Source organism: Lissotriton helveticus, chromosome 3_1 (assembly GCF_964261635.1).
Source record: "Lissotriton helveticus chromosome 3_1, aLisHel1.1, whole genome shotgun sequence".
NCBI lineage: Eukaryota > Metazoa > Chordata > Amphibia > Caudata > Salamandridae > Lissotriton > Lissotriton helveticus.
In genome coordinates, this window is record NC_136061.1 from 809,554,285 (window position 1) to 809,578,763 (window position 24,479).

Sequence of the window (24,479 nt, forward strand, 5' to 3'; positions counted from 1 at the left end):
CCGCATGCCTCGAACGGAATATGCTACTTACCAGTATGCATCTGTTCTTGGCATGTAGGGCTGTTGACCCTGTGTACCTGGGGACCATGAAGTAATCTAGACTGTGAATGATCACAAATAAGAGTGTACTCAATCGTTCTCCAGTACTTGGCTAACAACGTGAAATAGTGGAAAGAAGCACCACTTGATATGATATGTTTGGTAGCAGAGACTGAAGGGACCCTTTGTTCAGGAAATGTCGGCCCAACTGGTGATGAAGAGAGAAGTGAAGGTGAGTAACCTTATATAGTCTCTCAGAAGAAGCACAGCAACTCCAGTGACCCCATGATAATATCTATAAAAAAAAAAAGATTAAAAAATGGCTCAATTCGGTCTGGTTTTAAGTCCTGCCTATATGAGCTCCAAAACGAAGGAACTGATTTGGGGAGGGAGTAGGCAAATTGATGACTTGTATTGTGTGGTCAGTGGCAGGTCTGAGGAACAAGCACAGTTGTGCTTCGGAATCCAAGCAATACAAAAACCAAGAATACAGCTGCATAGTGAACAAAAAGACTTTGAAAACGGATCCCAGTAGAACAACAAAAATCAGAGGGTTCCCGGAGGGTGTAGAGGGGAACAGTGTTCAGGAGTTTGTAAGAAACTTTCTTCACCCCATCTATAACCTCAGTCTGAATTACACATAAATAGAATGAATATGCAGGGGGCTACAGAGAGGCACCAAAGAATATTCTGAAAAAGGGTGCCTTTGTTCAAAGATAATGATCTGGTTAAGCAATACATTAGAACAAAGAATGCATTGGTGTTTAAAGGGAATACACTTCTGCTGTTTAGTGGTCTTTCTGCTCTAAATGTACTTAAATGTTGGCACTTCTGCACTGGTACCTTTTTTAGTGCGACCATCAATTTTTGTGTACAGTTTTAACTGCAGGGGTAAGCCGATGGTGGCATGATCCCTGAAAAGAGGTCTTAAGGAATAGGAAGGAGGGAAGAGGTACAGCAACACTTCTTCCTTGCAAAATGACATAAGCCTTGTTGGCAGGTAGTGCAGACCATCAAAAGGAATTGGAGATCCCCGTAGCCACTAGGGCAGAAACCAAGGAAAGGGTGATGCAGCAGCTGAAGATGATCAGAGCAGCTAGAGTGGAGTCACAGGAGAGCGAGGATCCCGAAGGAGCTGACTGACTCAGTGGAGACTCCTAATGCTAGCATTAGAGTGGCAGCCGGGTAACCGCAATAACGGGAGCAGGAGGGGTTTATTGGGAGGGGAGGTGGGTTTATATTTGGTGATGTAGATGGAGAAGAAAGTATTTTCTCTGTATATAGATTTTAGAGAGGAAGTTCTGGTCTCTCTACGTGGTCCCTGCCGATGCGAGTACTTATTGAGACCATTCTGAGGCAGGGCCAGAGGGGTGGGAAAAGCAGCCTGGTAAATTAATAAATTTGTCCAGCGCTGGATAGAAGGAAGTGGTGTGCTTTGCTTGCATTGTTATGGTTTGCTTTTCTCAAAGAGGAAGGGTGAGATGCGCATAGGACGTTGTTTGGGCTGTGTATCATTTAACAGAACTTGTCACAAATGAGCAATCCAAAGAGTGCACTGTTTGGCAACATGATATAAATTGCACAAACTAGGAGAGTGGCAATCCGATGTTTGTAATTGGTGAGCAGTTCAGACATCTGTCTCTTGCACATGACACTTCTGCTCAGATAGGATTATAGAATGTTAGGCTCCTTGTGTTTTTCTCAGTTATAGAGGAGATATTGGGGTAGGGGATATTATCTCCTTAGCCTAAAAAGCTCTGCTCCTTTTGTCTTTAGCAAATCCAAATCGGTCTATCCTAGCTCTTCATTCTAGGCTTTCATACTTTGTCATACCTTTAGGAAATTGCAGGTTTTTAACTAAATCCTAAACTTGACTTTTCCCCGCTGGACTTGGAGTGGAAACAGGACACAGGCAGGATTTGGGGGATGGGAACAATGTCACAGTGTTGAAAGGACTAGCTGCGATCTGCAGGCCAGCTTGATGTCTGGAGGTGAATCCATGGGAAATAATTGGACTACACCCTCTAGTCCACATCACATTATTTATACTTCTGACTGGACCACGTTTTGTTTAGCAGCTCCCTCTTTAGCAAAATGAAGGAGTTTTACATTAGACAGATTACAGGTTGTGTTGATTGAATGCTTAACTCCTCGAGGATAAGGTGACAATAACAGAGGTAGCAAAGAGGATCTAAATATCTTAAATCGAGGATGAGACTGGGGTTGGGGTGAGCCTGAACTCTCTGTGGTACACTATGAATACAATGGTACAGGTCATCTCATAGAAGAAGCAGCTTGACTAAACAGTACTGTAATGGGGAGACGTAATGCAAAGGTAACGTAGTCCCATGTAGCATGGTGTCTGAGATACTGACATTGTCCAGAGACTAAGAAATAAAGCAACAAGTACTCTTGAAGACATGACAAAGTGACCTGCAAATACTCAGGATGCTATTTTCAAGGCTGATTAATTAAAAGAGTGGAGAAAGGAAAAGATGTCCGGGATGAAGACCAAGAATAGCAACAAGCAATACGATCAGCTAGCGTGGACAAGGTACGAGTCTCGGACAGATGGAGCGGACTTAGTAATAAGGGTGGGTGAATGACCTGAGCAGATCAGGAAAAGGAGAGCACAAGCAGGGAAGACGACAGAGTAGAAGACAGATGAGTGAATTGTATTGGATAAACGCACTAAGCTTGGTAATCCGCAGGAGAGAGGTGCTGTGTTCTCCGATGTGACAGTCTAGCAATAGGGCTGTGATTACAGACAAGTACGACAAATATTGATTTTTGAATTTGCGTAATTGATGTGACTAAGGATTAGGCATGCTGTATTACAAATCAGTGTTCGGGTGTGCTAAGGATTGCTTAGGAGGAGGAGAGGGAATGTGGTAAAAGCCTAGATCCTTGCACTATTTTAAGCACTACAACGGTGACTGGAGTTTGGGTTGACTGGAATTGAAGATACATTTCCAACCCAAAACTGACCTGTCCTTTCCTTTTGAGGTGAAATTCCACCAGCTACTCCTGGAGATCCACACGAATAAGACAACTTTGTTGAGACCTGAAAGAAGACTACAAAGACAGATCCAGGAATGTGAGAGACACCTAATGATGGTGTGAATTGCGCACCTTATGTGGAAAGATGAACTGTTTTGGAACTGAATGTATCTAGCACATACCTTATTAAAGTAGTTTGATTGCCACTTGGCTGTAGCCTGGCTTCTGACTCCAGTAACAGTGGTGCCAGAAGTGAGATCTTACAGCCACATTGAAGTGCAGAGGCATTTACAGCTTGTTATAGAACTGCAGGCACAGGTGGATAAACAGGACAGAATAGCCTTGCAAACTCTGTCAAAAGATCAGATCTCCTTTACTTCAAATGATCAACACAGTATATAGCTATTTGAGGATTGAAATAGGATTGCCAATTCCAGAGTACACCCCATAGGCCTCTGGGTTGCTGGTTACAGCGCCCTACACCCACCGTGGTAGCAAAGGTTTATCTGGGATGGTCTTAAGACGCTTTACTCAACTGTACTCAACCTTAGGTCAGGCAGCATCCAAATCTAATAGACAAAGATGCAGTTGCTTTTGCTTGCCCTTAATATCTCCTCGTCACTCTTACTAAAGTAGATCAAACCTCAGTTAAGCATTAGCTTAACATACCTAATGTTAATGCTTTTGACTGTGGGATTCTCCCTTTTCAAAATGGCTTTCAGTATTCACTGAATACTCCATACCTGCTGTACTTTTTTCTGAAGACAATGCCTCATGCAGTGCAATATAAGCAATTTCTAGGAGAAGGAATAATGCACGTTCTAGTTGATGGACTGTGGTGGAAGAACAATATAGAGCTGACTCTCAAAGCCTCTATCTACATTTTTAAAATAGTTATGCAAAACGATCTGGCAGACAGCTAAGGCTGTCTGTAGCCAGACCTATTCTAACCCCCAGTGGGTAAATGGCGATTGAAACACTCATTCATTTTTGGGAACTATTACTTTACTGGATCATTTTGGAGCAGGGACTTCTCATGATTGTACCCAAGAACAGAAACATAACATTTAAAGCAAATACACTTTCCTTATGGCAGGAGTGTGGTCTCCATACAGGTCTGGGGCTCTCAGCTGGGGTGTGGTGAGTTGTCATGGTTCCTTTATGTTTTTTACTGCCTTATTTTCTTACTATCATTATGAGGTAATTGGGAAGGAACACACCCTGCGTGTGTATATATATATATATCACAAAATGTGTGGTCAATATAATATTTTGGGCACTTAAACTATATGTTCGAGGCATATGAACTGCAGAATTAATACTTTTGCATAGATTGCCATCTGGTGTGGGGCTCAGATAATTGCTGTTTGTTGTTGTCTTGGAAGAAGTCTTTGTAGTCACGAGATAGGTGACTCCTCCCTTGGGCATTGACTCAATCCTCAGATTGTTTTTTTCTGCCATCGGGTTCGGATGTAACTTCGGTGCTCCGGTTTGGTATCGTGTTTCCAAACCTATTTTGACTCGCAAAACATCACAAATCGACGGTAATGTTTTCTTTCGCATGCTTTGACGCACTAACTCAAGAATCCCTGGTTCCGGTCGTAGACTCGGTCCGCTGGGCCTATCGACGCAGCTAATGAAACAGACTCTATTTAAAAAATGCCCCCGGTGTGGAGCAAAATTTCCACACAGCGACCATCACAAAGTTTGCAACCTTTGTCTTTCGCCAGAAGACGAGGAAAAAGATTGCCAGGCCTGCGCCTCCTTTCGATCCAAGGAAGACTATCCATGATCGTCGGACTCGACGACATGTCCTGGCGCAACAATCTGCACCGGTGCCAGAAGACATCTTTGATGAAGGCCCCAGCGTTCTAGAGGCAGAGGATTCAGAGGAGCTCGACATCGTATCCGAAGCTTATGACGACTACTCCAATGACCACATCACTCCAGGGCAACGAGTGAGTACAACTACCCCCACCTGAAAAAAAGAAGGCTCTGGTCAAAACTTTGCCCGAAGGCCTTAGTCGAGACTGAAAGAAACCTTCTGAAGACAAAGGAAAAGCCTTCTGGCAGTTTAGGATCGAGCAAGCCACATATAGGTGCCCAAAAAACACCGTTGGTACCGGAATTCGGGAATACATCCTTCTCCCATTACCCCAAAAAAGGCCTCCGCATCGAGCTATTCGGCACCGAAAGACCACAAGGCCTCGGATCCAAACAAACCCCGAAAGCCTTCAGATCCGAAAAAGATTACGACTTGACATCGAAGCCGAATGAGCAAAAAACCCCTTCCAAGGCTCTAGACCATAAATCAAAACCGCTTTCTGAACCGAAAAAACAGCACCGAAAGGAGACTCCAACCAGGAAGAAATTTTTTAACCAGATCCTATCGATCTGAAACAAGACATTGCATGTTGGCCCTAAAACAGGCCATGTTGTCAGTCTGCCCACAAACAGGAAATTCGAGACCTCACACTCTCCTGAGGTGCCTGTGAAGAAAAGAGACTTTGCAACTTCACCCCTACAACCCTTTTCTCTTGTTCTTCCTACTAAGCCTTTATCTCCTGAAAAGCCTTCCATACACTCTCCTAGACTCTCTCCACACTCACCACCATCACAGGATGATGATGACCTGTGGGACGGGGGTGGACATATTGACCCTCCAGATGACCCTGATGATGACACTACTATAACAAACGACACATGGGCAAATTACAATGATCCTGCAGATCCTCCAGACCTTCCTGATACAGAGGCATACGCAACACATCCATCTCCCCCAGATAACAACATAGGGTTTATTCAGCTTATTAATAGGGCTGCCCAATATCATAACGTACAAATGCATTCAGACCCCATGGAGGAAGACTTACTGCTAGATACTTTTGCCCAGTCACAAAGGACAATACAGACATTGCCCATGCTCAAAGGTGTCATTAAACACGCAAAAAAATAAAACCATTACAAAAAAATCAGGTGGGTAATGGATCACTTGTCCTGAGTAACCAGGGTTTTTTACATTTTCGCATAGTATACCGATAAAAAGCCCTCATTCACTTACAGAGGATAGGTGGTGGTATATCTTTGTCCTCCGCCTAACTCTTAAAAACGTGACCGCATCATCATAGGGTTAGTTCCTATGCTTCCTCCTCCCGTAGGTATACCCCTGGTTAATATATAGTAGTGATCAGTGATAGAGGGGTTCTAGTGTAGTGAATCAAAAATAGGAGAAGTAGTTAAAAAAACTAAATTAATCAGATTGTTAATTTTAATAAGTCTGGGTTCAAGTTATTAAAAAATAGTTCAGTGCGTAGGGAGACTTGTTAGGGATATCCCGCACCTAGTATGTCCATAAAAAGGTCGACATGTTTCAGGCTTACTTCAGGACCTGGAGTGAGAAAAAATCGTGATGGAGACTGTGTGTGTCTCGGTGGGTTCACGCCCTGTATTTGTCAGGGTTTCAGTAAAACCAGGTATATTAACCTGATTCCGGTGTGGTCAGATAGTAACTTATGTCCTCATGTGTGGACATCAGCGGGCCGCCAGTGGGTTAGTAACCTGCTGCTGCGCTAGTACAGCACAACTTGTGCTGACTCTTCCTCTGGGGGCCCGGTTACCGTCATTAAACACGCACCAGACCTCTTCAAGGACCCTGTCCGGACCAGAATTCTCAATCCCCGCATTGATAAAAATATAAACCCGCCCCAAATTATCCCATCTACGCTAAAGGACAACAATTCTTTGGTATAGTCCAATGCAAGGAAAGGTGCCAATTCTCAAACCTCCCGTGATGCTCCACCTCCAGACAAAGAGTCTAAACTGCTAGAACCTTCAAGCAAACGAGTTGCCGCCCAAGCAGCTAATTACTGGAGGATAACTAATGCACAAGCACTACTTGCCAGGTATGATAGGGCTCACTACGATGAGCTTGAGGACCTAATTTAGCATTTGCCTGACCAATACAAGGCCAAAGCCAATGATCTGGTTCAGGGGTGCAAATTAATTACAAATGCATCCATTAAATGTGCCCTCGATGCAGCCGACACCGCATCTAGATCTGTCAACACCAGTGTCCCACTACGCAGACATGCATGGTTGCGCATTACTGGTTTTAAACAAGAAGTGCAAACTACCATCTTGAGTTAAGCCGTTCGACCAATCACACCTGTTTGGCCCAGCTGTAGACCCAGCTTTAGAAAAAATGAAAAAGGACACTGATGCTGCAAAATCTATGGGAGCATTGCCGTCTCCAGCAACACAGGGCTCCTTTCGTCGCTCCTTTTATAGGGGCGCATCCAAAACCATCAGCGCAGACACTGCTTCCTCCTCCTACTAAAGCCGTACACAAACATCTCCCAACAGGGGATATTTCAGAGATGGGTACAGGGGGAATAATAACAAAGGAAGAGGCCGAGGTAAAAACAATTGTTCCTCCCCCACTACCAAACAATGACTTCCCTCCGCTCCCTTCAGACCATTCCACTCCGTTCGGAGGAAGACTCTTACAGTTCCTACCTGTCTGGAACTCAATCACTATAGACAAGTGGGTGAGACAAATTATTCAGTATGGTTACTGCCTGGAACTTACCCCATCTCCCCTCAACATACCGCCCAAAGAGCATCCCATGTCCATGAAACATCTAACGCTCCTCAAACAAGAAGTTCTCTCACTGCTTCAAAAGCATGCACTAGAACCAGTTCCCCTACAACATCAAGGGACAGGGGTTTACTCCCAGTACTTTGTAATCCCCAGAAAGGATGGTACTCTCAGACCAATACTGGGCTCATACCTCTCAATTTCTACATACCGTCAGATCACTTTCGCATGATCACTCTTCAACAAATCCTTCCACTACTTCCAACAGTGCGACTTCCTTGCCACTTTAGACCTCAAGGATGCCTACTTCCATATTCCTATACACTGCTCACAGGAAATATCCAAGGATCACAGTGGACGGCCAACACTATCCATTCAAGGTTCTCCCATTCGGAGTAACCACAGCACCCAAGGTCTTCACAAAGTGTCTGGCGGAAGTAGACGCACACTTGCGCAGACAACAGATTCATGTGTTTCCATACCTGGACGACTGGCTCATAAATGCCAAGTCGCACAGCCAGTGTGTTCACCACACTTACAAAACAATTCAGCTGCTCCACGACCTTGGATTCACAATAAACCACACCAAGTCCCATCTACAGCCCTCCTACCTACATCAGTATCTAGGGGCCACAATAGACACTTCCTAAGCTCTTGCATACCCCAATCCAGCCAGGATAGCCAGTATGCAAACCCTCATCACGAAATTCCAACCCCAACACTCCCTACCAGATCAAGTGTTTATGCAACTCATAGGAATAATCGCCTCTTGCATTTTTATAGTACCTCATGCAAGACTTCAGATGCGCCCTTTGCAGGAATGCTTAGCACATCAGTGGAACCAGTCCCAAGGTCAGCTTTCAGATCTGGTGTTGGTGGACAACCGCACACATCGCTCTCTGCAGTGGTGGAACACACAAAACCTTTCCATAGGCGGCCGTTCCTAGACCCAGTTCCACAAATAGTGCTAACAGCGGATGCATCACTCACTGGCTGGGGAGCCCATCTCCTAAACCACACAATTCAGGGCAGCAGGACCACTCAACTAAAAGTGCTCCACATCAATCACCTAGAATTACTGGCAATTTTTCTAGCATTAAAAACATTCCAACTACATCTCATCAACAAAACTGTCCTTGTCCGCACGGATAATATGACCGCAATGTATTATATACCAAATCATTCTGGAACACATTCTTTGCAACTCTCTCTACTAGCGCAAAGCATATGGAGATGGGCCATTCCACAAAACATATATCTTTTGGCAGAACATCTTCCATGAGTACACAATCAGATCGGATCTGCTAAGTCGTCAGACACAGCAGATACACGAATGGGAACTTCCTCCTCCAGTTCTTCAACCATTTTTCAAAATGTGGGGCCACCCATCCATTGATCTGTTCGCCACACTTGCAAACGCAAAATGCCCAACCTTCACAGCCAGGTTTCCACACCCCTTGTCCAAGGGCAATGCGATATGGATGAACTGGTAAGGCAGATTTGCGTATGCTTTTCCACCACTCCTACTCATTCCGCTTGTAGTATGCAAGCTCAAACAACAGTCTCTCAAGATGATCATAGTTGCTCCAACATGGGCCCAACTACCATGGTTCACAACACTTCTAGAACTCTCAATAGTTCCACACCAAAAACTACTGCTGTCCCCAAACCTGCTTACGCAGAACTACGGAGAGATACAACATCCAGATCCAAACCAACTGAATTCAGCAATCTGGCTCCTGAAGTCCTAGAGTTCGGTTACCTCAACCTCCCATCAGACTGTATGAACATTGTTAAAGAAGCCAGACGCCCTGCTACTAGAGCTTGCTATGCAGCCAAATGGAAAAGATTTGTCATTTACTGCAATAACAACAACATTTACCCACTAGATGCTTCAATTCAGAACATTATTTGTTACTTGCTACATCTACAAAGATGTAATCTAGCATACACATCTATACGATTACATCTTGCTGCCCTTGCCGCTTACCTGCAAAACAGACAACATTTGTAATTGTTTAGGGAACCCGATACATAAGTGTTCATGGAAGGCCTTAAAAGAATAATTCCTCCCACAAGACCACCCTCTCCAGTGTGGAATGTAAACATTGACCTTACTAGGCTCATGGGTCCTCCATTTGAACCTCTACACAAAAGCTAACTGCAATTCCTTACATGGAAAGTAGCTTTCCTTGTCGCAATAACCTCTCTCAGGAGAGTAAGTGAGATCCAGGCCTTAACCATACTAGAACCATTATTACAAATACATTGTAACAAGGTGGGTCTGAGAAAAAATACAAAATTACTTCCCAAAGTAATCTCTGCTTTTCATCTTAATCAATCTGTAGAGTTACCCGTTTTTTCCCAAACCCAGATTCCGTAGCAGAGAGAGCTCTTCACACACTTGATGTTAAGAGTTATACTTTATTACATCAGCAGAACTAAACCTTTTAGTAAGACAAACCAACTGTTTGTAGCTTTCGCTCCACTTCAGAAAGGAAACCACATCACCAAAGCTGGAATTGCCAGGTGGGTAGTCAAATGCATTCAAATATGCTACAAAAAGGAAAAACGCACATTACCAATTCCCCCTAGAGCGCACTCAACACACAAACTAGGGGCTTCCATGGCTTTCTTAGGGAGCATTTCTTTAGATTACATTTGTAAGGCAGCAACATGGGCTATGCCACACACCTTCACCAAACACTATTGTGTAGACGTGCAGGCAAAACAACAGGCTTCTGTAGGCCAGGCTGTTCTTAAAACGCTTTTTCAAACCACTGCAACAGATACAGGTGACCACCGCTAAGGGAGAACACTGCTGTACATTCTATGCAAAAGTATGAATTCTACAGTTCATATGCCTCGAACGGAAAATGCGACTTACCATTATGCATCTGTTCTTGGCATGTTGAGCTGCAGAATATCATATGCACACCTGCCACCCCTCCTATATCTGTTACAGTGTAATCTTACTTCAATACTCTCACATGGACATCTGTTCTGTTTCTGCCAAACTCCATCATTTCCCATTATGGCGAAAAACAATCTGAGGATGGAGTTGATGCCCATGCGCTCTATCGTCCAAGGGAGGAGTCACCTATCTCATGACAACAAAGACTTCTTCCAAGACAACAACAAGCTGCAATCATCTGAGCCTAACACCTGATGGCGATCAATGCAAAAGTATGATATTCTGTGGCTCTACATGCCAAGAACAGATGCATACTGGTAAGTAGCATTTTCCTTTTTAAGCCTTTATATCATGGTATAGGTACGCTGTGTCAAAGTTAACATGGCTGTAAAATTGACCTGTTGTTTATTTATATAATCTGTCTTCAGTCAGGGGTACGTTGTGGTCTGGGAATTGAATCAAGAGCGACGAGGGAAGCCAGAGCGAATTTATGTATCTTCTGAACACAAAGGCAAAAATGTCACTGCTCTTATGTGGGATACCACTGCTCTTCGAGTGTTTGTGGGAGACCATGTGGGGAAAGTTTCTGCCATCAAGATCTCATCGGCCAAGCAAGGGAAGGTAAAGACTTTTTTTTTGTCAAACTTGTTTTTATTAGTTTCTATAGATATATCTTCTTAGTCCTATATTGCCCCATCAGATGGTACACACAGCCATTTCAAGATATGTCTATAAAAATGCTTGCCATTCTCTCCATTGTGAGTGCCTGCCCAATCTAGCATGACATTGAATTAATGATGGGGCCTCTTTCTTTTTCCAGGCCTGCGCTATTGCCATTTTCGCTGCCACAAGACAGAGCCATAGGATAGCTCGATCTCCAGTAGTTTGGTATTTAGGAGAGTCATCCCTGAGTCCCAGTAGTGTGAACCCCATTGTATCTGATATGGCGTAGCCCAGAATGTCTTTAACCGGGCCAGTATTTCCTCCCAGAACGACCAGATCCCTAGACAGTCCCACCAAATGTGTCTGAAATCTCCCTGCAGTCCACAGCCCTGCCTGCACAGATATGAGGTTTCTGGAAAGATTGTCCGCAGCTTGGTGAGGTACAGGTACCAGTCATATGCTATCTTGTAATGCGCTTCCCTAATCCCCGTAGAGTGTTTGAACTGTGTTATTAATTTTCTAAGGCCCCCCCACCCAACTGCTTGTTTGTGATTGGGGATTCTATGACATTCTCCCAGAAGGCTTTGTAGCATGAGTGTGTGAGGGTGGTAGAAGTTAGCAGGAGAGACTACAGAAAGGAACTGCATCGCTTTGATACTCCCCCTTTCAAACAATTGTTCTATGGGCCGAAAGCTTCTAGTGGCAGCCTCTCAAATTTCCGGTTGGACGGCCCGGTATCAGTGTTTGGTATTATGGTAGTGTTCAGTTGCCGAAAGGCAAAGACTTTATTTTGAGTTTTCCATTTTTTAGGACTATCTCCACTCTTGAGTAGCTAGCACCAGGACTCATACAGTTGCTAAGTGGCAGCCATTGCTATCTATTCAGTTTTTCTATTCAAACTTGATTTTACTTCATCATCTGTCTAAGAGGAATTTGGATTCTAGACTTTCGAGTTCTGAGAGACTTAACATTTTAGCTAGACACAATTGAAATTAGAACTTAGGAGACAGGGAAAGTTTTTGATAGATGCAGTGTATTGACTTGCCATTCATTACTTCTCGTGCTGGTCATTTTAGCAAATAATATGTTCGAGGCATATGAGCTGCAGATTGTACACTATGCATTAGATCGCCACCTGGTGTTGGGCTCGGATGATTGCAGGTTGTTGTCTTCTTGGAAGAAGTCTTTGTAGTCACGAGATAGGTGACTCCTCCCTTGGACAATACTGCGCATGGGCATCGGCTTAATCCTTAGATTGTTTTTTTCCGCCACTGGGTTCGGATGAAAGTTTCTCCGCTCCGGCCAGAAAAACACTTTTCAGCAACTTCGAAGCGCAGAACTTACACAAACTTCCAATAACTACCTTCGACATCGACTACAATGCTTTTCTACGTCATTGTTTCCATTCCGGTCATCGAAGTGGGCCGTTAGGCCTATCGACGCCGTGCGGCCTACACCACATGAAAAGAACTCCGTTCAAGAGATGCCCGGTATGTCAAGCAAAGTTTCCACATAGCGACCACCACATGGTCTGCAACCTTTGTCAATCGCCGGAACACGACGAGTTGACCTGCACAGCTTGTGCATCTTTCCGATCGAAGAAGACCATCCGGGATCGGAGAGCGCGTTGACACGAAATGAGGAGATCAGCTCCAGTTCCGGAAGACATCTTCGACGAAGAGGTTCCCCTCGTTCCCGAAGAAGACTCAACTGATCTCCAGATCGTATCAGAGGCCGACGACTAAGATGACTCCCTTCCATCGGGTCAGCGCGTGAGTACTACTGCCCCTGCACCACATATTCTGCCCAAACCGAAGGCAAAGTTCAGCACTCCGCCCAAAGGGCCCAGTCGAGACCGAATACCTGCTTCGAAAGCCCCGCTTTCCAGCCCGGCTCCGAAGAAACCAACTAAGCCTTCTAGTGCCGCAACACCGAGCAAGCCTCTGCAATGGGCACCAAAAGAAAAAAAAAGCCTCGGCGCTGAAGCCAAAAGACCCTTCGGCACCGAAGCCAAAAGACCCTTCGGCACCAAAGCCAAAAGACCCTTCGGCACCAAAGCCAAAAGACCCTTCGGCACCGAAGCCAAAAGACCCTTCGGCACCGAAGCCAAAAGACCCTTCGGCACCGAAGCCAAAAGACCCGTCGGCATCGAAGCCTAAACCAGTACCGGCACTGAAACATAAAGACGTGCCATTACCGAAAGCCGTCTACTTCTACACCTTCGACGCCGAAGAACTCAAAGCCTGATTCCGAGGTGCCCAAATCCTCGAACATGCCTTCAAAGCCGAAAACAATACCTTCGGAACTAAAGAATATGCCACAGGACGTTATAACACCTCCCAAGGCTGAAGACACACTGCAACCTCCTCTGGAACCGAAAAAATCGACGCCCAAGAAGGTTGTAGAGCGGGAAGAACTTTTTAGACCTGATCCTCGACAAAAGAAGATCTACATAGACCCAAAAACAGGTCATGTAGGTGCTACACCTCACAAGAAGAGACCAGCAGATGCACCACCCACACCTGTGGTTCCTGCCAAAAAGAAGGACTGTGCAACATCTTCTATGCACCCTTCCTCTCCTACATCTTTCTTTCCTTCTTCTCCTGTTCCTCCTCACACATCACCTCAAATCTCTCCTGTGCATTCTCCATTATCACATTCCCCACAGCAGAATGATGATGAATACAAATCGGGTGGAGGGGAGGACATGCAAGACCCTGATTCATACCAGGTAGATGAGGTTGTATGGGATTTTTCAAACCCAAAAAATGTACCTATATGGGATTTTACAAACCCACAAAATGTGCCTGACATCCCTGAACCTCAGTCATACCCATCAAAGCCTTCCCCTCCAGAAGATACCATTGGTTTTGGTCAGCTGTTAAACAGAGCTGCTGTTTACCATGGAGTCCCTATGCATTCCGATAGCATAGAAGAAGATTTTCTCCTAGATACCTTTGAGCAGTCTCAGCGGTCTGCTCAAATTCTTTCCTTCATTAAAGGGGTTATAAAACACGCTCCAGAGGTATTTAAAGACCCTGTACGTTCTAGAATATTAAACCCTAGAATCGAGAAAAAATATAGACCAGCGCCCACAGATCCCGTCTACATTAAAAGACATCTGCCACTAGACTCATTAGTTGTGGCCAATGCTAGGAAGAGGGCAAACTCTCAAACTTCTGGCGAAGCACCCCCACCTGACAAAGAATTGACGCGTCAGGTAAGAGCATAGCTGCACAAGCTACAAACATCTGGCGTATAGCAAATACACAAGCCCTCTTCTCTCGTTACGATAGGGCTCATTATGACCAATTAGAAAAACTACTTGAGCACCTACCAGATCAGTACAAAGATCAAGCAAATGACCTTATAAAGGAAGGCAAGTTAATATCCAATGCCTCAATAAAATGCGCACTAGATGTCGCAGACACAGCATCTAGAGCTGTAAACACCAGTGTCATACTCAGGAGACATGCGTGGTTACGCATTTCAGGGTTTAAACAAGAAGTGCAAACCACCATTTTAAACCAACCATTTAATCAGAACCAGTTATTTGGCCCAGAAGTAGACACTACGCTGGAAAAAATGAAGAAAGATACGGACACCGCAAAGTCTATCGGGGCTTTACAGTCCACACCAGCTAGAAGCTTCTTTTGTCGCTCCTCGTACAGAGGAGGCTCAAACAAACTGGAGCAGACACTACAACGTCTTTCAAATCCCAAACATCCTCTAACAAGGGATACTTTAGAGGAGGATACAGAGGCAATAATAACAAAGGAAGAGGTAGCGGTAACGATAACAACTGATCCTCTTCCGCCACAAAACAGTGACTTCCCTCTGCTCCCCCCACAGCATTCCACTCCTGTAGGGGGCAGATTAACACAGTTCCTACCTGTCTGGAACTCCATTACAACAGACAAGTGGGTAAGACAGACTATCCAACATGGCTAATGCCTGGAACTTACAGCAACCCCTCCACACATACCTCCCAGGCAGCGTCCAATGTCTACAGACCATCTGACTCTGCTTCAACAGGAGGTTGTATCACTTCTACAAAAAGATGCTATTCAGATAGTTCCTTTAGAAGAACAAGGAACAGGGGTTTACTCGCTGTACTTTCTAATTCCCAAAAAGGACGGAACACTAAGGCCAATTCTCGACCTCAGGCCCCTCAGCCATTACATACAATCAGATCATTTTCATATGATCACTCTACAACAAGGGCTTCCACTGCTGCAACAAGGCGATCTAAAGGACGCCTACTTCCATATCCCCATACACCCTGCCCACAGAAAGTATCTAAGGTTTGTTCTGGAAGGACAACACTACCAATTCAAAGTCCTCCCATTCGGAGTGACAACCGCACCAAGAGTTTTCACAAAATGTCTAGCAGTGGTAACAGCACATCTCAGAAGACAACAAATACATGTCTTCTCTTATCTGGATGACTGGCTCATAAAAGCCAAGTCATTCAATCAGTGTGTCCAACACACACATCAGACAATTCAAACATTGCACGACTTAGGGTTTACAATAAAGAACACCAAGTCGCACCTGCAGCCTTCGCATGTTCATCAGTATCTAGGGGCTACAATAAACACGTCTACAGCTCTAGCGTATCCTAGAACAGCAAGGATACAGAGCATTCAAGCCTTAGTCACAGCTTTTCAACACCAACAATTTCTGCAAGCCAGGGTGTTTATGAGACTAATAAGCATGATGGCATCTAGCATCTTCATAGTACCACACGCACAATTGCAAATGCGCCCATTACAAGAATGCCTAGCACAACAGTGGAACGAAGCTCAAGGTCAACTAACAGACCTGGTGTAGGTAGACAGCCGCACGCATCGCTCTCTGCAGTGGTGGAACACCAAAAACTTGACAACGGGGCGGCCGTTCCTCGAGCCTGTTCCACAAGTAGTGCTCACAACAGACTCATCCCTCTAAGGGTGGGGAGCCCATCTCTTACATCACACAACTCGGGGCCAATGGACCAGTCAACAAAAACTGCTCCATATCAACCATCTAGAGCTGCTAACAATATTCTTAGCACTCAAGACTTTTCAACTTCAAGTACAAAACAAAGCTGTCCTAATCCAGACGGACAATATGACAGCCATGTACTATATACAAAAACAGGGGGGGGCGGGACACTCTCTGCAATTGTCCCAACTTGCACAGAACATTTAGAGATGGGCCATTCCCCAAAACATTTATCTGTTAGCGGAACACCTTCCAGGAGTTCACAATCAGATAGCAGATCTGTTAAGTCGGCAGTCACAACAGATTCACAAATGGGAACTACATCCACAAGTTCTTCAGCCATTCTTCCAAAGGTGGAGGCACCCACACATAGATTTGTTTGCCACACACGAAAATGCAAAATGCCCAGCCTTCGCCGCCAGGTTTCCACACCCACTGTCAGAAGGCAATGCGATATGGATGAACTGGTCAGGCAGATTTGCGTACGCTTTTCCGCCTCTCCCACTCATTCCATTAGTACTGCGCAAGCTCAGACAACAGTCTCTCACACTGATGCTAGTAACTCCTACATGGGCACGCCAACCGCGGTTCACCACACTACTAGATCTCTCTCTAGTTCCACATCAAAAGCTACAGCTCACACCCTCCCTGTTAACACAGAACCATGGAGAAATCAGACACCCAGACCCAAACCAACTGAATTTGGCGATCTGGCTCCTGAAGTCTTCGAGTTTGGTTATCTAAACCTACCACCAGACTGTATGAACATCATTAAAGAGGCTAGGAGACCCACTACCAGAGCGTGTTATGCCGCTAAATGGAAAAGATTTGCCATTTATTGCAACAATAATCAAGTTGATCCCCTGGATGCTTCCATCCAAAATATAATTTGCTACCTTTTACATTTATAAAGGTCTAATTTGGCATATTCTTCCATACGCCTGCACCTTGCAGCAATTGCAGCCTATTTACAAAAAAGGCAACATCTGTCTCTCTTTAGAGTACCTGCAATCAAAGCATTCATGGAAGGATTACAAAGAATAATCCCACCCATATTACCACCTTCTCCTGTGTGGAACCTCAATCTTGTCCTTACAAGACTCATGGGACCCTCTTTCGAGCAGCTACATAAATGTGAACTGCAATTCCTAACATGGAAAACCTCTTTCCTTGTTGCCATTACTTCTCTCAGAAGAGTAAGTGAGATACAAGCTTTCACTATACAAGAACCATTTTTTCAAATACATCCTAACAAAGTGGTTATTAGATCTGATCCAAAATTTCTTCCAAAGGTTATCACTCATTTTTCACCTAAATCAATCCGTAGAGTTACCGGTGTTTTTCCAAAACCCAGACTCTGTAGCGGAAAGGGCTTTACACACATTAGATGTTAAGATGGCTCTCTTATACTATATAGATGGAACTAAATCCTTTTGAAAGACAAAACAACTGTTTGTATCTTTCTCTCCTCCACACAAAGGCAACCCCATCTCAAAGGGTGGGATTGCAAGGTGGATTGTCAAGTGTGTACAAATATGCTATATTAAAGCTAAACGTACACTAACCGTTCCTCCTAGAGCGCACTCTACTCGCAAACTAGGAACCTCTATGGCTTTCTTAGGAAACATACCCCTAGAGGACATATGCAAGGCAGCAACATGGGCTACACCACACACATTCACCAAACACTATTGTGTTGATGTGCAAGCCAAGCAGCAAGCTGCTGTAGGCCAAGCTGTCCTTAGAACTCTTTTTCAAATCACTGCAACGGATACAGGTGACCACCGCTAAGGCAGACACTGCTGCACAATCAATGCATAGTGTACAATCTGCAGCTCATATGCCTCGAATGGAAAATGCTACTTACCAGTATGCATCTGTTCTTGGCATGTAGAGCTGCAGAGTTGTACACGCCCTCCTGCCTCCCTGGGACTTGTATCTAAGGATGGAGCCGATGCCCATGCGCAGTATTGTCCAAGGGAGGAGTCCCCTATCTCGTGACTACAAAGACTTCTTCCAAGAAGACAACAACCTGCAATCATCTGAGCCCAACACCAGGTGGCGATCTAATGCATAGTGTACAACTCTACATGCCAAGAACAGATGCATACTGGTAAGTAGCATTTTCCTTTTCAGTCTGATATGGGTATTTTTTATGTTTGAAATAGACAGATTGCTTGTAAGTAGAAATCCCATTTTATGTGAAGCTGAAATATTGGGAAACACTATATTTTCAAGAGACCTCTGAAATACTTTACATTATTTTTGTTCATAATTTGACAATGTACATTAATGAAAGCATACCTTGTGCTATTTAGAATGCCTGGCATAAGGTTGACCCTTGATTTCAATACAGCTAGCATTTATTTTCCAACCTGGAATGGTGCACTTGGAAGAGACAGAAGCTGTGGGCTGTCTTCAGGAATAGAGATACTGTGCCCTTTAGTATTTTTGAAAGTGAAAAAAAGGACTTTCTTTGGGAAGAAGGGGCCACCCTTGCCTCCGAGTAGTGAATTACGTTCCTAGTGCACTGAATCTGTGTTCCATTTAGTAGAGGTGAATATTTCAATACATTTTGTGCCTTGCATCATTCGCTCTTCATGCTTAAGAGCCACATTTAATATATTGAACAAAGTGCACATTGCCTGTTTCATTTTGTATGTGGACTGTGCTCCATGAGAGAAGTAATTGTTGTTATACTTTGAAAATGTATAGCTATGCCACATAGTTGGTATTTTTAGTTCCAAACACAAATATTTTGTATTTTTAGATCCCTTTACATAAATCAAAATACTCATAGAAGTAATCCCCTTAGTGGCATCTCCTATAGAATATCAAACTGATCAGCTAAAAAAAGTGACACGAATTTGAAAAATTATTTTGGATGCTGACATAATGCTGCAAAATATTAAAGCACACAAATCTGTGAAATGTTATCACAGTGGTAATTAATTTTATGGATAAAGAATTTGCTGTCCTGAAATTGCCTTAGATGTGTAAAATCGCAATAGGGTACATTTGTTATAATTCTCTGCTTATGTTTCAGGCTGCTGCAACCTTTATGTCCTTCCCAGTGCAGATAATCGCCACATTTGACTCCAGTGTGGTTCAGCTGGATTACACGGATGGGAGACTGCTCATATCTACTCTTACACGTTCCTATTTATGTGATACGGAGAGGTAAATAACGTTTTTTTAAAAATGCTAACAAATCCTCATCAACAGGCTATGCTTAGATGATGACTCCTCTTCTGCACTGGAAGTAAAGAGCATCAAAACCATAACCTCATTTGAAAATACAGCAGTCCTAAATTAATGGTGTTTTTTTTTTTTTTTTATAATTCTTTTTAAAACAGTCAGCAAAAATCACGGTACAGAGGTAATATAATAATAACAATAGAGCATCAGGGGGCTAAAGTAGATGTTTAGGGACATTATGGGGAGGAGGGCACCTCAAGATCAACAGTTCTAGGTGGCACACAAATCTCTCCTCTAATGATTCCAAGGTCCCCATACCAATGACCATTTCTGAGGGCGTCCCCTCGCAAGATAAACAGTTTTCTCTCGAAACATACACCAGTCCAAATTGTACTCCCAGACTTCTACGATGGGGGGCTGCGCAGCTCCCCATAACTGGGCAATGTTTCTTTTCGCTATCATGTACCCCAAAGTGGCCCACTGTGTCTGCACTGAGTTTAGGTCAGCCAGCTTCCGGAGTCAAAGAGATCCCAAACACCTTATTCATAATATCATGAATTTTGTGCCAGTATTCGGAGACGTGTACATTCCCAAATAATATGGAGAAAGGAGCCAGTCAGGCCTCAATGACGTTTGCACTGATCAGAATCTTACCAACCCATATGTACCAGCCGGGGTCCCAGGATATAGACCCTATGCAATACCTTTAATTGAACCAGTCTCAGCCGAGCCAGAATAGCAACCATTCTCGGGGAGGACACTGCCATCTGCCAATCCTCATCATCTAATTCTATACCATCTTGGACCCATTTAGGTCTCAGCACTTCGAGGGGGTCAGCTCTGTGGTTAATTAAGTTTTTATAAATTAAGGAGATCGTTTTTTCGGGGAGGTGATCATCAAGGATTCTGTCCTCGAGCGGTTAGGCCTCAGGGGGCTCGACGTCCCTGGGGTGTGCAGCCTGGAGCGAGTGCTGGACTTGTGCATAGCGAAAATACTCAGAGTTTGTCATTCTATATTCCTTCTGCATGTCTACAAACAATTTGATCTTACCCCAGACATCTCCGATGGTGGAAATCCCAATTAAATCCCATTTATCGAACCCCTTTGTCCTCCAGAGGCTACCCAGCCTCTCCGAGTCAAAGAGAGGGGTGGTCAGAGTCAGTCTACCCTTCCAGCCCAAGGAACTATTAGCAATGGTGTTTTTCTTTTATTGTTTAGAATTGAATGGTTATTTTTGATAACTTTTTGAGGGGAAAAATGTAAATATGCAGTGATTTGCATTACCTCGTCTAAATGAAGAACATGTTAGATTGAAATTTGAATTGGCCCCAACCTTATTTTGTCTCTATATAAATGGGCTAGTAGACCATCTGCTTAGAGTAAAAGACAATGATGCCCCAAGGCTGGTGACAGGGCGGGTGCCCGCTCTGATGTTTGCAGACGACACTTTGTTGTTGTCCAAAACATCAACGGGCATCCAGCGCACCCTGGACGGTTTTGCATCTTTCTGCCCACTGCGTGGGCTCGAGATAAACTTGGACAAGACCAAGTTTATGATTTTTAATCCCCCTAAACAGACTCGTCCTAACCCCCTTTTAAATGGTACTCATCTGGAAAGAGTCAAGACTTTTGAGTCCTAGAGGTGTGGGCTTCTCTAAAAGCCAAGAACATTCCGTGGCTCCTGCACATTAGGGCACTCTGTGAGCGAGTTGGTTTATCTGAGCTCTGGGAGAATCCTGAAGAAAGTTGCCTAGGGATAACAAAAGCTGAGCTGCGGTGTCATCTTAGGTATCAGAACCTAATATCTCTGCAGAGATGTACAACCGTGGGAAGATTGACGGTGGTGTTCCTCCAAGTAAAAATTGAATCTAGAATGGAGGATTTTCTAGACTTAATCTATCCTTCTCTTGCGAGGAAACTCTACATACAGTTTAGGATTGGCAGCCTTCCACTTAGGGCATTTACCTGTAAATGGGCTAACACAGAGAATATCGCATGCCCGGCATGTAATTATAAGCAAGAAGATGTATGCCATGTTCTGTTCTTCTGCCCTGCCTACCAGGCAATAAGGAAATGTTGGTTGATCCCACTTTGTAGGAATCTAGGTTTTAGTCAATGTGCCCTTGCCTGCAGGGTTTTAAGATAGGATACCCACCCCCCTATCGTCTTCGCTGTATCACGGTTTTTATTTGGTATGTGGCGTAGACGGAGAAGTTTTTTATAATATGTGTCCACCTATTCTTTGTATTGTACAGTGTGATAACTATCAAGTCTGTAATTTATTGTTTTATTAGTCTGTGCTTCTATGTATATATTTTATCTGCACTTTTATGGTCTGTGGTGACCGAAATAAAGTTATCAATGATGATGAAATTTGAATTTCTGTACATTTGTTTGTTCTATAAATGTTGTCATTTGTTTGAATGTAGGGAAAAGTTCTGGAAAATTGGTAATAAAGAAAGAGACGGAGAATATGGGGCCTGTTTCTTCCCAACTACAAAGAGCTCTGGTTGTCCACAGCCATTGATATATTGTGCTCGCCCTGGGTCCAGGATGTGGGAAGTTAATTTTGAGGGTGAAGTGCTTAGTACCCATCAGTTCAAACAGCTGTTGTCTTCTCCACCTCTTCCTGTCATTAACTCAAGGTATGTTTGCTAGTTCAAATATAAAGTTACATTAGAGATATTAACCTCTGACATATATTATGTGTGACGATTGGCTTTCCCTAAAGCAATATACATTTAAACATCGAACTCACCAGCCTAGGATTTGCATGTTGTCAAAGGTTTAAGTGGCTGTTTCTGGATGATTCTTATGTTCATATTTGTGTAATTGAATTTGCTCCTATGTTAAATGGAGAAAAACAATTTGAGACATTTTTCTTTCTATTGTAAGATATATTTAATTTTTGGAAATGCTCAACCTTGGGTATCTGCTGATTAAATGGTTTTGAAGTGTTTGTGTGAAATGTGATGTGCATACTGAATATTTGAGGCCAGTTAGAGGAGGAATGTTCTGGCTAGAATAGAAGTGGAAGAGAAATTGGAACTAGAATTTGATTCATTCAGGCTTCCACAACACCAACATCCAGCTATTCCATGACTGAGGCTAGTGAAAGACTATGTAATAAATGCCTTGACTCTACTTTTGGTAGCTTTGACAAGCTTTCTGAAGGGTTCTTGGCTTAGCAAGAAAAACAGTCAAGAGATGGCACACTTAAGGACCAGACATAAGAAGAGGAATATTTATGAACTAAATGCCCTTAAAAGTTATGGGTTAAAGTAAGCGAAATGTCGATAGATAAGTTAACTTTCAATAGGTCCATAACCAGACAGATACATATTTCTTTTTTGGGAGGGGAGTTGGGGAGGGGCGGGGAGTGTGCAGGGCCCCTGTAATGACATTAAGGGGAATATTATGGTCAGGAGCAAAGACAAGTGAGTTGTATTGTAATACTAATATTGCAGTATTCCTTCAAAAATTGTAAGTTTGATACGTGAAAGAGATCCCACAAGGAGCCAAATATTTTTGTATATTTACAGGAGCCACCTTTGGCTGAGTATTTTATTGTATTTTCGAGGTATATGAGCTGTAGATCGTATACTTATGCATAGATTGCCATCTGGTGTTGGGCTCGGATGAGGTAAGTGACTCCTGCTTAGGACGATAGTGCGCATGGGCATCGACTCCTTTTCCAGATTGTTGTTTTCCGCCATCGGGTTTGGTTGTGAACTGCTGCGCTCCGTGTCGGAGTCAGTTTTGAACCCCCCCTTCGACGCGTAATCCATCTCCACTCGACAGTTTCGTCTTGATCGCTTTTCCCTTTCCACGTGCCTCTTTAAAAACAAACTCCTCGATTTTCAACGTGGGCCTTTGGGCCTATCGGCACCGACCACGCCTGCAGTCAATGGAAAGGACTACTTTAAAAAAAAATCCCGGGTGTGGTGCTAAGTTCCCACACACTGATTTGCACAAGGTTTGTAATCTCTGCCTCTCCCCAGAGCACGAAGTCAGAACTGCGAGGCCTGTGCATCGTTCAGGTCAATGAAAACCATCCATGACCATCTGGCTCGACGTCACGAAATGTCTTGCAGAAGCAGCTTGATTCCAGACGTCTTCGGAGCAGATACCTATGTCCAGCCGGAGCAACAGGGTGATGAAGAATTCTCCGAGGACGACGACTCAGATGTCGAGGAGGAGACAATCACCCCGGCTCAGCGGTCCATGAGTACCGAAACCCCTCTCCCAAAACCCAAACCTACGGCTCCGGTAGCACCCTCGGGTCGAGACCAGCAACATGGCTCAGACGCCCCGCCTTCGGGCCCGGCTATGAAACCTAAAGGTAAGCCTTCCGGCTCGGGCTCGAGTCAGCCCCATTCCAGTGCCGAAAAGTTTTACCCACACAGTCTTTACCTGAGTTTTCACATCCAAAACAAAAAACTCTTCTTATTGATCCACAGACTGGCAAAGTCGTTGCCAAGCCTCCAAAAACGAGGAAACTTGACACTTATGAAAAATCAGAAATACCCTTGAAACCAAAGGTGATCAGTACTAACCCCTCTCCCCCTCCTTCTCTTCCTCCAGTTGATCCAAATCTCTTAATTTCTCCACCACACTCCCCACAACATAATTTTTCATCTGGCACACTGGATGATGACGATAATCATACTGATGGGGGTGGGAATATAGATCCAGATGGGGATGACTATGATGATGCACATACCATCGCACACAATGTAGACCCTTGGGATGGCTACAACACAGATCCCGACCCACATAATGACCCAGATCTTTATCCATCTAGGCCATCATCGCCAGATGACAATATTGGGTTTGCGCAACTAATCAATAAGGCAGCCCAATATCACGGGCTTCAATAACATTCTGATCTCTTAGAGGAAGATTTTATGCTTGAAACTTTTACACCCTTGCAAAAATCCATACACACCCTGCCAATGTTAAAAGGCATGCTTTAACATGCCCCAGAAGTTTTTATGGACCCGGTCAGAACCAGGATTCTGAATACCAGGATAGACAAAAAGTATAAGGCAGCTCCCAGTGATCCAGTTTACATTAAAGGT

At 44.0% G+C, this 24,479-nt stretch overlaps 1 protein-coding gene across 2 annotated transcripts in view; it reads left to right on the forward strand.

The window, feature by feature from the left end:
• The window catches only part of HPS5 (HPS5 biogenesis of lysosomal organelles complex 2 subunit 2), a 594,029-nt gene that overhangs the window by 158,819 nt on the left and 410,731 nt on the right, over window positions 1-24,479 (forward strand). For both annotated transcript variants that reach the window (XM_078681077.1, XM_078681076.1), the window contains exons 5-7: window positions 10,979-11,171; window positions 19,246-19,379; window positions 21,828-22,043. In XM_078681077.1, coding sequence (XP_078537203.1) covers window positions 10,979-11,171; window positions 19,246-19,379; window positions 21,828-22,043 — 543 coding nt within the window. The remainder of the gene's footprint in view (window positions 1-10,978; window positions 11,172-19,245; window positions 19,380-21,827; window positions 22,044-24,479) is intronic.